The following is a 14814-nucleotide window of genomic DNA, read 5'->3' on the forward strand; positions in this document are numbered from 1 at the left end:
GTTGATCTGCAGGTGACAGCATCACAGGAACACTACCTCTAGCAACTTTTTACTCTGACAGAATGGAAGAAAGCCAGTCAATTCTAAGTTGGAAGGCACATACGCTGTAACTAATTGTGAACCAAGAGCATTTGATTATCAACACATCTGAAATCAAAGAATCAATACCACACCATTTCCAAACAGAATGGCACTTCAAGCAAGGAAAAACAGTTGGGTTTGGTTTCCCCCACCATCACATTTGCCAGCTAACTGTACCTTTTAAGATTACACACATCTTCACTTTGACACTGCAAACTATTTCCTGGTTTCTTTTCAAGTAAAGATTAATTTTGAAAAGACTACTTTTTCCCAGTGCTGCAAACCAGAAATAGTCACAGGAGCCATTTTGAGACATTAGCAAACCAATACAGCTGTGGTAGAAACAAGCCTCTTAAGTGATTTTCTGTCATCCTCCCCCCCCGAGCAAATGTAGAATCATAAACATGATGGTAACTGTCATGGTTTTGGCCTGTTAGTGCACACACATATCATACACCTTTTAGAAGTAAAAAACCGTTTTGTTTCTGCATTGCATCTCCTTTATTGGTATCACAGCTGAGCAAGTCTAAAACCCTACAAAATCAGATAATATTTCTAATTTTCTATATAATTAAGTATCTAAGATAATAGGAAGTAAAGAACCAACCCTAAAATTTTGCTCACCTTCAGGGCACCATAGCAGAGCCCATACAACAATGCTACTGCCACAATACTACAGATAAAACTGTAAAGTGCTGCAAGCAGGCTTGTGGTAGCTGAAAATAAAAAAGGAAAAGTAAAAGTAGACAGTGTTATGTAATTAGATTAGAATACAATCAGATTACAATACAAAATACTTAAGATATTAGCCCCCTAGTTGCAACACCCCTCTGATACAGAAAGCCCACAGCAACTGCTTGTATTGTTCCCCCTTTTTTTCCTTAAAGAAAAACCTATGGGGCTTTATATGCCTCTTCATTTATTCAACAGCATTACTATGGAAATGGTTAACTGCAACGAAAAACAGCTGAGAAGGAAAGTACACTTTTTGACAGACTTACTAGGACAGCAACTTTAGTTTTCAGTAATCAGAAGACCTTTAGCCTCTTAAAAAAATAATATTCTATGTTTAGATGGTAGGAATAAAAAATATTTAGTGATTACACTATTAGTAACTACCCCACTGATCTGATGGCTGCCCTTAATCTAATGTTGTTGTCACTGACACAAAAACACACCACTCACCATTGCCACCGAAGACATGAATATCCAGCTGTTCACAGAGATACATCACAAATGTATTCACCTGAGGCAGGAGACCAATGAAGAATACTATGGGAAAACATAGTGTAAACACTATGGAAGAAAAAAGTTGAAAAAGTAAGTATGAAAAATATAGCAAGATAATGTCATCTTCAATTCAAGTTCTATGGTGTCACACACACCATCTAACATCATTAAAGGACTTCTATAACTATTTCTAAGGAAAACATCCATTACGTGTATCTGCACTCCAGTGTCTCAGAACTTACTGAATGCAGAGGTTGCACAGATCAACAGTCAAAAGACTTATTGCACTTCCCTTTTAATCACTGTAGAAATGGACACAGGCCAATTCAGGCTTTCCATTTTAATTTCACAAGCATCAGCCGAGAGTGTTTACAGATTAGAAGATTTGTAAGCTCTCACTCATTGTAAATGAGTGCTTATCCGAGCCTAACTGCCTGTCTGGAGTTACAGGACTAAGGAGTAACACCAGCCACATTGATGTAAGAGAGACCAAGCATTTCACCCTGGGTTTTCTGCCACTAATAGCATCTGAATTTCACTCTTTTTTCCCCACACCACCTCTGAAAAGTTCTGATCCTAAATGACTTTTTTCTTTTAAATAAAAGGAAAAACTGTATGAACCATTAAAATGTCTGCAAATTACAGGATTTAAGAATGCAAAGAGAAATTAAGGCCACTTAATATTAATATAGACAATGTTGTGTCCCAACCTGTAATAGCATTTATTTTCCATTTCAGGAATAAAATATGAATAAATAACAATCTTTTACACAACTGTTACATACTTCAGATATAACTCTCTAGCAGCAGCACATTCTATGCTCTAGGTTCTAAAGAATAAAAGGATCTAGCCATGAAAATAACCCTAGCAGGCAAAATCTAGCAGTTTATGTAAGAATTTTATGACCTCGTTAACTTGTAGCTGCTGTGACTAGAAGCAGCAGAATCATAAGCCTCAATTTTAAGTTTCTAACTTTATATCCATAGAATGGTTGGATACTAAAGGATACCACTTTTGAAGTATCTACAGTGAGATAAGTAATTCTGATTTTCTTTTCCTACACCTCACTAAACTTAAATAACTAATTTAAAGACATGCAGGCTAAAGGCTTGGGAAAAACAGAGTTCTGCATCTTCCTACTGATACAAAATAGGGAAAAAAAAACAAGGACCAGCTACTCAGGATCTGAAGAAAATATTTTTCAGAATTCTGTAGTCAGATCTTTACTCAAGGACACCTACATGTGAGGCAAAGCTTTCTCTCACTGAGAGGTGAAAAAGTATTGTGAAGGCCTGAAGTTGAGCTACCTTGGGTTGATGGAAAACAAAATTACAAAACAGATCTGCGAATAAATAATTTAGGGAGATTAGTCCAGTAAAAACCCAGTATTCCTGATTTAAACTCTGCAACAGAATCGCTCCCTAATGGGGACCACATAGGTAAAACCAGATCATCATGAATATGGAACAGACTTAGAACTATAGATCAATATGTGGGACAAAATAAACTCATATGAAATTTATACCAGTCCTCACTTGTCTGTTGGCAAGGACACAGCAATTATGTTATCTAAACACAAAGTTTGCCTTGCCCTGCACCTGTGCTGTTTGAGTAGCTATGCTTGGGAATGGGAAAAAAGGCAGCTGAGATTTCTACTTCGTGCCAACAAAGTATGTTTGCTAGTAGCCAGCTTGCTTTGCAATACACACAAAGCTTTTTAAACAGTTTTACCAACATTAAGAATTGCTCCAAAGGCAAGGGCATGCATGTGTGTGCGTGGGGGTGGGGGGTATAGGTTTTTGCTTTGATTTAAGAAGTGAGAGCTGTTCTGGCAATCTTTTTTTTTTTTGTACTAGTAGAACTGCCAAGAAACATAAAGAATCTAAGTTGGTGCAAGATACCAAAGAAGAACGGTAAAACAAAAGGCTCAAAAAGCACTCAGAAGAACTAAATAGCCTTAAAAATTACTCCCAAAATGGACGCAACCTGGTGAAGACTTCAGCACATCTTTTTAAAGATGGATAAGACTTTTAAATAGAAGTAGGTCACTTTCACATTACAACACACCACCTACATATGCACATATGTATTATTCTACCGGGATATGGATATACATTACAGCAATGACTCAAGGTGATTAACAGAAGGGAAAAGCCTTCTGCAATTGACAAAGCATAAACAAGGGGAAATGAAGCTAGTTTTATATCTTGAGTCAAAAGTGTCTATAATTAAGTATGCCAGTACATGAATAGATCTATAGTCTCTAGAAAAACACCTTTGGAAATGCCTGGACAATACTCTGTTCATAAGTCATTTAGACCTTTTCTGTCTGGACATTTGAATTTAAATATAGATTTAACAGCACAAAGTCAAAGCAGCAAAACAACACGTGATACGAAATTCAGGATGTTCCTAAAAAAAAAATAATCAAGTAATAAAAACTAATTCACAATAGTCTCTAATTCTTATTAAAGAAGAAAAAGAAACAAGACCAAGTGTTAACTTTCATTGGACAGAAGACTGTCCAAAAATTGGAGGCAAGCAATCGTAACATTTAACTGCTGTAGTCTTTTATACACAGGTATTTTGGTATGACTGAAGAGCAAGTGTGCTCGATTTAGGTTAATTCTTACATATTTTCTTACCCTCCACAGAGGTGATGCAGAGAGGATTACCCAAATAACTTTGCTCCATTAAAGAATATGCCCAAAAGTGCCTATGACAAGATGTTCTTCCAATCTTTGTGTTCTCTCTCTCTCCTTTCTTTCAGGCTCTGCCTGAGACTACTTAGAGTTTATTGAAAGTAGTAACAGCTACAACGGGGGAAAAAATTTTGGGGTTTTGAGGGTTTTTTTTTGGGGTGTGGGATGGAGGGGTGTTAAATACCAGCAGTACTGTGAATGCACTGTGCTGTTCAGAATATAAGAAAAACACTCATACAGCCCAGAATTATATTTTTGCTGACTGACCTGTTCTGAGAAGATACATATTAAGATCTGTGGACAGTAAAATTGTGTCCATACTGTTCTAGCTGACTGCTAAATAGCCTGATTTAAAGGAACTCCTACTCACTTGCCACAAGCCCCTCTGAAGAGTATGAAAGAGTCCAAATCAAAACATTTAACTACTCAGCAGCTATATCCAAACAAAGTAGCATATCTAGATACAAGAAACAATGGAAGGTTCAGGGCTGAAGATACTAGATAAAGAGCTAAAACTTTTTCTCCCCATGACAATTACACCAGTTGACACCTCTGCAGTTCTTACAATAAAGCTATAGAAGGGGGGAACTTTCCAATAAACTTCAGCAAAGCTAAAATTACACTTCCCATGGAAACTAAATGACTACATTTAGAAAAGTGATGATACAACAGTATCATAACAAGATGCTGGGGGGTGAGGTGGGGACTGCTGCTGTGGTGAAGCAAACAACTCAAAACTGTTAAGAAAAAAAAAAAACACTAAACCCAAAGCCACTCACCTATAACTAAGTCCCTGGCTGACAGCAGCAGCAATGGGTTGGTGAAAGCCATTCCATACAACCTGAATCTTGTTGTAGATATGTTTCTGCTGCCATAATCCAACAGCCAAATAAGACCACAGCATAAACAGAAATATACAGGCCTACTATAGGCTATGATACGATTATGACCCTGTTTAAAACAGAAAAGAGAACATTTGCTTCATAATTAGCAGGAAAAAGTAACTGATACTCTTCTGTTACAGGTAATTTCAGAATCAAAATTTAGTCACTGCTCAACAATTAATGTCCTGTCACATCCTTAAGTTTTGTTCATAAAATCCTTAATGCATTGCACTACAGTGATGTAAGTCTTTTTTGTGTGGCTTTACAACAAGGACAACAGTTATACTAAGTTAGACTAAGTTATATTCACCCTTATTCTCCATTAAGTTTTAAAGCATGTTTTTTGCAATACTAAACGCCAGAAAAAGTCTGACTAGGCTTCATAAGCAAGAGAGAATATATAAAGTCTGAAAAAAAGAGCAATAAAAGTTCATTACTCAGATATTGTTCCTGTGGGAGTAGAGAGGGATATATATATATCTCTGTATTTGTGTGTTCATTAAAACATACAAGTTACCATCAAAAATAATATTACTTGCTGCAGAGGAATAACATCCTAATAAGAGATGAAAAAGAATAACAAAAATATTTTTTCTTGGCAATCTAGCAGATGCATAATAGAATATAAACATATTGTGCAACACTAGCACATTAACATTTCCATGCTCACTAGAGTATTGCTTACTCAGCCTAAACAGAGTGAAAAATGTAAGTCTATGTGAATACTATGTGAATGATCTACAAGACCAGAATAGAACACCAAAGCTGTGTCAGTTGATACCAGTATAGCAAATTTCAACGTTAAGAATACTTCTCAGTATAACTGCTTGAATACTAAAGATTCATTAAAAAAACTACGACAAACGGCTCTATAGCAAAAGCTGGTCTTAAAACAGGGAGGACATGATTTGCTAAATACAAACATGGGGGGGGGGATAGTATCAGTTCCCTTCTCACACACTAAGACAACATAAGCCTCTTGTGCCTTATGAGAGGGCACGTAAGAGAAATGCCCAAAAGATCAAACCAAAAAGATCAATTCTCTGTGGAGTTTCTTAGTTCTCTCTGCAGGGTTAAGTGCAGCAGCATATGCCTATAACTCACATGTCGAGGAGAAGAAGAATCTGGCTGAACGCTCTGAAATCAAAATGGAAAGAGGAAAGTTACCCAATCTACAGGTAAATGCATATACGTCTTCCCCCTCCCTCCAGCTTTCTTGATTAAAGTTCTAATAACATCTACAACTAATTTCACAATTATCAAACCACAGTACATCCTTTGAATACCACAATGCATCAAACCATAAAATCTGTTCAAAAAGTATGTCTATCACCAAAAGTAAGTTTCTGTTAAAAAAAAAACTAATTTTTAAAACTTGTATTTTTAAGCACAAAAATATTATGCAATTTAATTTTAAATCTAATGTCCACCCTAATAGTCTAATCATAAAGAAACAGACAATCATTAAATTACAATTTTCTAAAAAACCTCCAAGATTCTGACTAAAAATATACCTAGATATAACTGCTTAATATGAATGCATTGAGGTGTATTCACCAATAAAAAAAAACCAAAACCAACACAAAAAAATCCCTTCAAGTTTAATTTGTAGGATTTCAGCCAGTAAGAATATGCTCCTCTTTAGGAAAAGAATAAAACGCATGAGAACAGCAAATAAAGAGTTGTTTAACAAACATAAACAGAACCATTCTAGTGCAGTGACCTTCTATAACCACCTATCAAACTTTCCATGAAACTGAAGTTTACTCATTTCTTTTTAAATCGTAAGCATGCAGGTTTTTCCATAAAGCAAACCTAACCTGCAACACCCAACAGGTTATTGCTATTGTTTATAGAAAGCAAAGATAGAAATTAAAATACCTTCAACAGTGAGTACTGACAACTGGCTATTACCAGGCAGAACTGGAAGACCCAAATATCCTTGAAAAAGCCCTCTATAAGAAGTACGGAGCCCAGAAATGCAACTAGAATAGCTAGGATGACAGCTAACACGTTTTCAAGGATCTCACGATTCCTGTATTAGGGGGAGATTAAAAAAAAAAAGGAACAACAACAACAAAAAGAATTAAAAGCTAACTATGTCTAGAAAAAAGCTGCAAGGGAACAGTTACGGTCAGAACTTAGCAAGAGTTATGATGCTGGTAGCAAAATAGTTAAGAATAGATCTGAACTTGCATTGCCTATACTAGCACACTGTCCTTTAGCAAAGCTAAGAGCTACCAGGATTTCAACAATAGCTGAAAGCAATTAGTATCTTATGGAACTGATTTTTAAACAGCAGAAGACAACTTCAGCAAACAACTTCAGGAATAATTCAAAGGCTCAACCAGAAGAATGGTCTGTAACATAAATCTACATTCAAGATGCACACATGGTGACTACAAACCTGTGAAAATATACATGGTAGCTTATCTGCATATAGGCTGTCATTCATAATTTTATAACAAAGAAGCTAAAAATACACTTGACTAATATATTCCAACTGGAATAGAGATAATTCCATATGATTTTGGCAGTGCTTAAGAACAGAATATTCCTGTTTATTGCTAAAATTTAAATACCCTATATATTCCAAAAGTTTGTAACTTTTTTTTAAATGGGGTCACCTCCATTTTATTCCACTAGGTAAATGCAGCAGGGACAACAGATTGCAGTGTTCAAAGGCCCTTGGGAATAATGCTTTGAAACAACAGGTAAAATCTCTCTACTTGCTGAAGTAATGTAAGTGTATGCCAGGTTCTAGACCCTTTCAATTAGTTTTTTTGGGTTATTTTCTAGCTTTAAAGAATCTCTCTTTTTTTACCATTCAAGCACATTATCACCCATCCATGCAAAATGAGGCATTTTCTTTTTTCCTTTTTTACATCACCAGAGAAAAAGGGAAAGTAGCAACTGTTATTTTAGAAAAACTGCATTTTGTATTATTCTTTCATCGTTCAGAATATGGTAAATGAGTAAAATTCTCTAAGGATATATCTTTATCTGGATTACAGGCTAGTTACAATTTTTTTAATCATTACTTTCTGACGTTCTCACCTATCAAATAAAGCCAGAAGAGTTAATCTATCAAAATTGATACTAATCCAAAGCTTAGGCAGGATCCAAAAGCGATAGTACTGCTTGACTTTTTGAGCTGCTTCCTCTTGAGGTTGCATGTGGTCCTGAAGGTCAGGGCTCAGGTCAATATCTTGCTGCTCCAGGAGATCTGTATCCATGGTTAGCAGCCTGTTCAACCTGATCTGAGGAAGAGAAAGCTAAAAGAAAGTCAGTATTAATAACAGCTCATTTTTATTATATCATTGTATTCTACTGTGAACTGCTTTGGAGAAAATTGCTAGAATTATTTAGTTTCACTTTTGAGAACTTTCCTTCTTAAACAGTATCAGTTCTCAGGCTTTTACTTACTTCTCCTGTCCTTACGGCAAATGAATAGCACCAACAGCAAGAATTATTTCCACACAACATAACTGCTTGGCTTTTTAGCATATGCCTTATTTCAAATGAAGTACAAACACGTCTTCCAAGTACATTATCCCATTTACTCCAAAAACTTCAAATTTGAAGACAAGTAAACTGATATGTGAACAGGAATAAAGTATACCACAAAAATAATACAACACTGACTTTAAATAAATTGCAACACATTTCTTCAAGTTAGCTAACCTGCATGCACACCCATGCTGAATGGTTGTTTCTGCAGGACAAAGCAATATATGCATGCATCAGTGGTCAAACTCATGACATTCAGAATACTGAGAGACAAACTAAAAAAAGCTCTGCCCTAACTACTTAAGTACTGTTTATCACCAACTATAATTCACTTATTTTGTAGTTTGTCACTCTAGAGTTCTTTTGAAATCGCAGTAGTAGCAACAACCAGAACATCCAAGAAGAGTGCCCCAAAGCTTAAAAATTTACTACAGTATGTATGTGCCATCTAACCTATTTTCTTAGTTTCATTAAGAGGCCAAGAGACATCTTAATGCACTGCCCTTTATACCATCACATCATTAAACCATCATTTAATGAAAGAAAAACCTCTCAATCTTTTCAGGCAAAGACTAAAATTTAAATAGTATCACCTTTAAGTGTCAACATTAAGATAATTGTAAAAAACCCTTGAACATCCAAACCCCTAGAAAGTTTAACATTCAATTTTTTTCTTCTTTTTTTTAATGACTCCTTAAAGCATTAATGTACTTCGACTTTGCTCAGCCACTTTTGCCTTCCTAGAAAAATACTAATAAAAACCACAAGCAGGAAACACTGCCTTCCTAAAGGCATTTCAAGAATACAAAACATACTATCCAAGATAAGCTGTGCCAAAAAACAGATGCTTTTTTGACAGCTTTTAAAAAATTTGGTTTCTGAAAAGGTAGAAGCACCATAATGTTCACCAATACTAATAATAAATTTCAGCAGAAAACTTCAATCAAGACACATGGGCTAAGCTTTTACAAGTATGAGTTTGCCTTAAGCAGAATCATTCCCTTCACACTAGCAAACCAACAGCACAAGAGAGAAAATGGAGCCTCTTTTTAGAAGGCTACGTTTTCAAGGGGGATGGTGAAAAGCAAAGAAAATTCCTCTAGCAGACACCAGGTACAAAAAGCACATTCTTGATCAAAAGCACAGTCAGGCAAATGAAGGCCTTCTCTTCCTCTGCCAAATGCTGAATTCCTATTTCATTTTCCCTCTTGATTAGGTCATTAGGTACTTCAATGCACTTTGGTTTCCTAGTTTAAGGATCATGATCATAAGAATCATGACCTCTTGCACTGACCCAGCAATGTAAGACTTCAGAATTAATTAAGATTGCAGGTATGCCTGAACTTTACAATAATATAAAAGGCTTGAGATCACAAAACTGAAGAATTCTAAAGCTATTTATGGTATTTAACAGTGTACACTCTGCCTTTCTTCCCAGTCACTCCTGCATATGAATTAATTCTGTACAACAGATTCCAATAACAGATTTTTAAATTCCTTTCAGGGAAACTTCTGGAGTTTCTCTGGACAGAACAAGAAATTTATTCTTTCTGCTGACTGCTGACCTTAGCACAGAAGGAAAGCTCTGGCCAAGTTATTATCTCTGGAAACCCTTACAAGGTATCTCAGAACAATTTCCATGTGATTTAGAAAATAACTATGCTTTAGATCAGAGAAAGCCAGTTAAATTTTAAACTACTATGCAGAAAGATGAATTTGTATGCATATATGAAGACACTGGAACAATACATACTTAATCTTCATCTAAACCCAGGCAAAAATTCTTCTTAAGAACAGAGAACTACCACACAGAATGGTTAATCAGTGCTATAAAATTTGAAAGCCTTCTGATTTTTTGCATGCTTTAAAAATAAAGATGAAAAACTTACTAGATCATGTGGATAAAAGCGAACTGAGGTAGAACTCGATACGTGAGAGTCCGTGTCACTATAAGAACAGGGGAAAGACTTCAGATTATAAAACTACATTTTATGTCAACAGGCCACTCTTAATTTTCTAGTGTCCCAAATTAATTTTGACTCCTTGCAAGTTCTAGCTAAAAATATTTAAGTTTTTCTTTCAATCATGTTTTAGATACAAGTATCCACTTAGTCTTGTGTATTATGGTAACTTCTGTAGCCACAGCAAATCAGGAAACTCTTTAACCTTGGTATAATTTTCTCAACACCTAGTCCCAGAGTTGTCCAACAAGGATTAGCATGGTAGTAATTATTCCCCTTGGGGAAAAAAAAAGAAAAAAAGTTTTATAATCTGTTAGCTACTGACATGCAAACACACATAACATCTCTAGAGCAACACAGAACCCTCTATGTGTTCACTTACAGAGTCTATGTTAATTCAGTACTGTTTTTACCAAGGTCCCCAGACTGCCCAAGATAGTACATACTTAACACAAGTATACTGCATTACTTAAATAGCTTCTGAAAAACAACTGTAAATAAAATTTAAGCCTCTGGTAAAGAAGAGCAAAATTACTTTGCAATTTCCATTCAACAGAGATGAGGAGAAATTTCTCTTACTGTATGGGGGTCCATATCCAACCACTGCTTTTTTCCCCAGTTTTGGATAGCTTTTGGATGTTTGTTTTCCATGTAAAATCACATGGCTGTAAGACTTGTATCAAATTTATGCAATTTTCCTTCAGTTCCTTGCCTTAAGATAAAAACATTCTTTGTTATCAATTTTACTTCACTAAAACTCAAGTATTCTCTAAAAATGAGATCTGATTATTTGGATGTGGCCAGTTTGTTTCTTCCATTAGTACATGTAACTTCGTAACAGCAGCCATCAGCAAAGCCATTGCATCTAGAACATGCAAGCAGTGTAAGGCAGGCATTGGCAGCTTTGTGCAAGGAAGACAGAACTTGGTCAAAAGTTCAACTCTACAAAAGGCACTTGCACAATTTCACAAGATTTGAATATAGGAACTTCTATATCCATTGCTCCGTAATTCCAATAGCTATTCCCCCTACACATAGTAGGAATCTGTGGCATTTTGCATGACAATAGCTTCACAGTGTTTCTATTTAGTGAAGCGGATTGCAGAGAGACAGGAGGTTCTGCATTGTTTTTCCTTCTTCTGCCTCCTGTCCAAGGGCATCTTTCCAACAGCAGACGAACTTTCCAGTCTATAGCTGGCTATTTCAGCTCCAAGTCAGATGTCAACCTCAGGCATGTCAACACTTCAATGTATTGTTTCATGCCATCTATGAACTTGAGAACAAATTTTATCAGTTTACATTTGCTTCACAATTGGAAGTTCATTTCTAAGCAAGTGAAAAGCCATTATGGTCAACAGCTACCTACTTTCCCAAAACCTGGTCTAAATCCTTAAAGACTTTCTAAAGCCAATCGAAAATGCATGTCAAGTTGTTTGTCTGGACACCTATTGCTTAAGCAATAGTAGTCTTTATTTTCTGAGCTTTATTTAAGTACCAAAAAAAAACCCAACAAAACCCACAATAAAACCTATGTAGTTAATGTCATCTTCTCATAAAAATCACTTGGGTTTCAAAAGTAAAAGTATATGGATAATATTCTGTATTTTATTTCCAGTAGTCCATACTAAATAACCTTTTAAAATTAAAATCAAGTATTTGGTTGCAGCAAGACAAGAATCATCACTCTTGACTGGCCTTCACACACACCAGATGTTCGATGCTCTTCTTGCAGCTGGCTCAAAGTTCACAAGTGACATGTCGCAGCCCCCTGTCTCGTAGAGCGTAGAACTGAACTTACCTGTTAAAGAAAAGGTCAAAAGCCGGTCAGAATTTCATGATGTTTCATCCCACTCACGGTAGTTTCTACTTCACTTACTACTGAGGTCAGTTTAGACATCTAAATTTATATCAGTGTCAAAATATAAAATATGATTACACATTAATGTGTCACCAATACAGACAAGACATGAGCTACGCAACTCTCACACCATTTTATGTGACGCATATATAGTAAACTGCAGAACTGAACTGAATTTTAGGAGTCTGTATTTACAAGATGTCACCATCAACACAACAAAAGCACATTGTGAGCCTTTTCCCCCATCCCCTTAGAAGACTAGGCAAACAACTTGCCATGACCATCTTCAGTTCCTCCTCATCCCTCTCACCTGAAGTAGAGCAATCAGTAAATCCTTCATTATCAGCATTAAAGAAACATGACATTCAGCTAGAGATTCCTCAAGTGCCACGAATAAAATTCTTTTGAGGCACATGTATCTATTTGAAAATAAACACAATGATTGAAAAAAAGTGGCTAGAGAAGCTTCCTAAGTTATACCTGTAGAAAACTTAAAAAAGGAATTGTAGGAATAGTTTACTCTCTGAGCCAGAAGCACATGCTTCAGTGTAAAAACAGAAGACTGAAAACGAACATCTCAGATAATCGATTTGGAGTTACTAGGAATCCATTAACCATGATCTCCTAAAGTTGTTATTAAAAACTTGCTGAATGAACAATATCAAGCTATTCCTAAATATGTAATTTGCAAAAAAAGCCAGATATTGTAACTCCAATGATAAATTACCTTACAATGTGATGTTTTACAGTGCCCATCTCCCACAATAGCCTGATCAGAGAGAGAAGCATTGTAATTTCCCCTGAAGGCCAAGTTCAATATATTGAACTGAATGCAGGAAGCTGATTTTGAAATTGTCATCTCACATGAACTGTTCTGCCAACCTCTCCATCTCTTCTAGCTGAAACCCCTTCTTAAGCCATAATGCAAAGCATGCAATATTTTCAGATCTGCTTACACAAAACAAAGAAATCCTACTCTGGAGCATCTGAAGGAAAAACTACAACTCTCACTACACTTCTTACACCCCTTTCTTCTTCTGTTGATATAGGATAACAAGCAGATCAAGGAGAAATGCCTAACAAGATCAGAGCTTTGAGCCTTTCTGCCTTCTGCAAGGGCGTAACCTGTTTCTGATATTGTGGGGGATTTTTTTTTTCTTAAACACACTATGATCCTGCCCAAACTCTCTTCAGACCCACAAACATTCATGTCCAATACAGATGTGCTTGAAAGTGAAAAGATTAAACACCTCAAATTGGATGATTAAAACTAGTGACACTAAGGAAAGACACCAGTATGTTGAATATATCTTTATAAAGCTTTTTACCCTCAGAAGGGGCACTTCAGGCCAATTAGACCAATACCACAGATGTGCTAAGACCAATTATTCTGTCAGGTACATAGTTTAGGAGTCACATACAGTGTGTGTCAGAGCTCATTAACACAACAGCTCTCAATATTTAATTATCTCTGCTATAGGCCTTTGTAGGGAAACACAGGTTGAAAGCTCACTTGTTAAAAGAGTTTCTTCTTCAATAGTTAAGGTTTTAATTGAGTGCTTTAATTAATAACTTTTGGGTTTTCATGCATACTATAGTAAACAGTTGTTACTATTTAGAATTTAAACTAGAGCAAGAAATTAGGAATCTTCCTTACCACAACTAATAACAAACCTTAAGTTACACATAAGGTCTCTTGACTGCATCAGTAAAAAACCAATTTCAACAGCAAACATGAAGGCATTAGAGAACACATTTCAGATTCTCGTCAGGACAAAATTACACATAAATTATGGAAAAAAAAAATCATCTGGGCAAAAAGTCCTTAAGAACCCTTAGAATTAAACTTTCAGATTTTAAAATTAATGAAACTTTAGTCACAGAAGTTAGAATATGCTACTTTCAAGATAAATCTTTGAATCTGTCAAAATTTATAGCAGCAATACAAATACAGCAAATACAGCAGCAATACAAATACAGCTGTGGTGGGATAAAACAAACCCGCTTAAAGTTAATAGAGAGGTAGCAAACAGACAGAACACTTAATTCCAGTTGTTTTTACACAAGCTGCAAAACAGGACACAGGTTTTACCATACTTGCAATTTACTCCCCTACTTTATATGGGCTTCCTTCAGTTCGTTGTCAAGACAGGCATGGCTTCGAGAAAACAAAGTTGCCTGCCCCTTTTTTTGTTTTCCTTTGATTTTTTTGGTTTATTTTTTGTTTGTTTGGTTTTTTTTTTTAATGTAGTATGTTGGGGTTGGTTTGTTTGTTGTTGTTTTTTTTTTCCCCTCAATCAAAAAGGCTCACTAGAAAAACCTCAACTCATCCAAAGTAGAAAAGATGACAGGACTGTTCCGTGCTACTGAGGATGCAAATCCTAGGGTATGACTGGATATCCTATAGCTGAGCTCTGAAGTCTCATCAATTAAATAATTTTTAAACTGTGAGATAACAGAAGCTTCCTCACAGCACAGACTCAAATGAAGCTTCTCAATGCTCACAAGATTCAGTATCTATGGATACACCTAGCAGTTTTAGTTACCTTAGTCATTTTCTGTCCCTCCCATTCCTAGCTCTCCCACA

General features: G+C 35.9%; 1 protein-coding gene across 11 annotated transcripts in view; it reads right to left on the minus strand.

Annotated features, from left to right (window-relative positions):
- The window catches only part of PCNX1 (pecanex 1), an 89888-nt gene that overhangs the window by 33653 nt on the left and 41421 nt on the right, over positions 1–14814 (minus strand). For 7 of the 11 annotated variants that reach the window (XR_009967059.1, XR_009967058.1, XM_062630839.1 and 4 more), the window contains 8 exons: positions 12077–12167; positions 10298–10355; positions 7956–8173; positions 6780–6933; positions 6003–6035; positions 4794–4965; positions 1267–1377; positions 706–797 (listed from right to left, as the gene is read on the minus strand). Coding sequence is in view for 9 of the 11 variants with exons in the window: in XM_062630839.1 (XP_062486823.1) it covers positions 706–797; positions 1267–1377; positions 4794–4965; positions 6003–6035; positions 6780–6933; positions 7956–8173; positions 10298–10355; positions 12077–12167 (929 nt within the window). In the remaining 2 variants the exon portion in view is untranslated. The remainder of the gene's footprint in view (positions 1–705; positions 798–1266; positions 1378–4793; positions 4966–6002; positions 6036–6779; positions 6934–7955; positions 8174–10297; positions 10356–12076; positions 12168–14814) is intronic. The other 4 variants (XM_062630832.1, XM_062630836.1, XM_062630834.1 and 1 more) reach the window with 3 other exon arrangements.

The sequence above is a fragment of the Pezoporus occidentalis genome, unplaced genomic scaffold (genome assembly GCF_034315485.1).
Source record: "Pezoporus occidentalis ecotype Australia unplaced genomic scaffold, CSIRO_AGI_Poc_V1 ctg36, whole genome shotgun sequence".
NCBI classification, from domain to species: domain Eukaryota; kingdom Metazoa; phylum Chordata; class Aves; order Psittaciformes; family Psittacidae; genus Pezoporus; species Pezoporus occidentalis.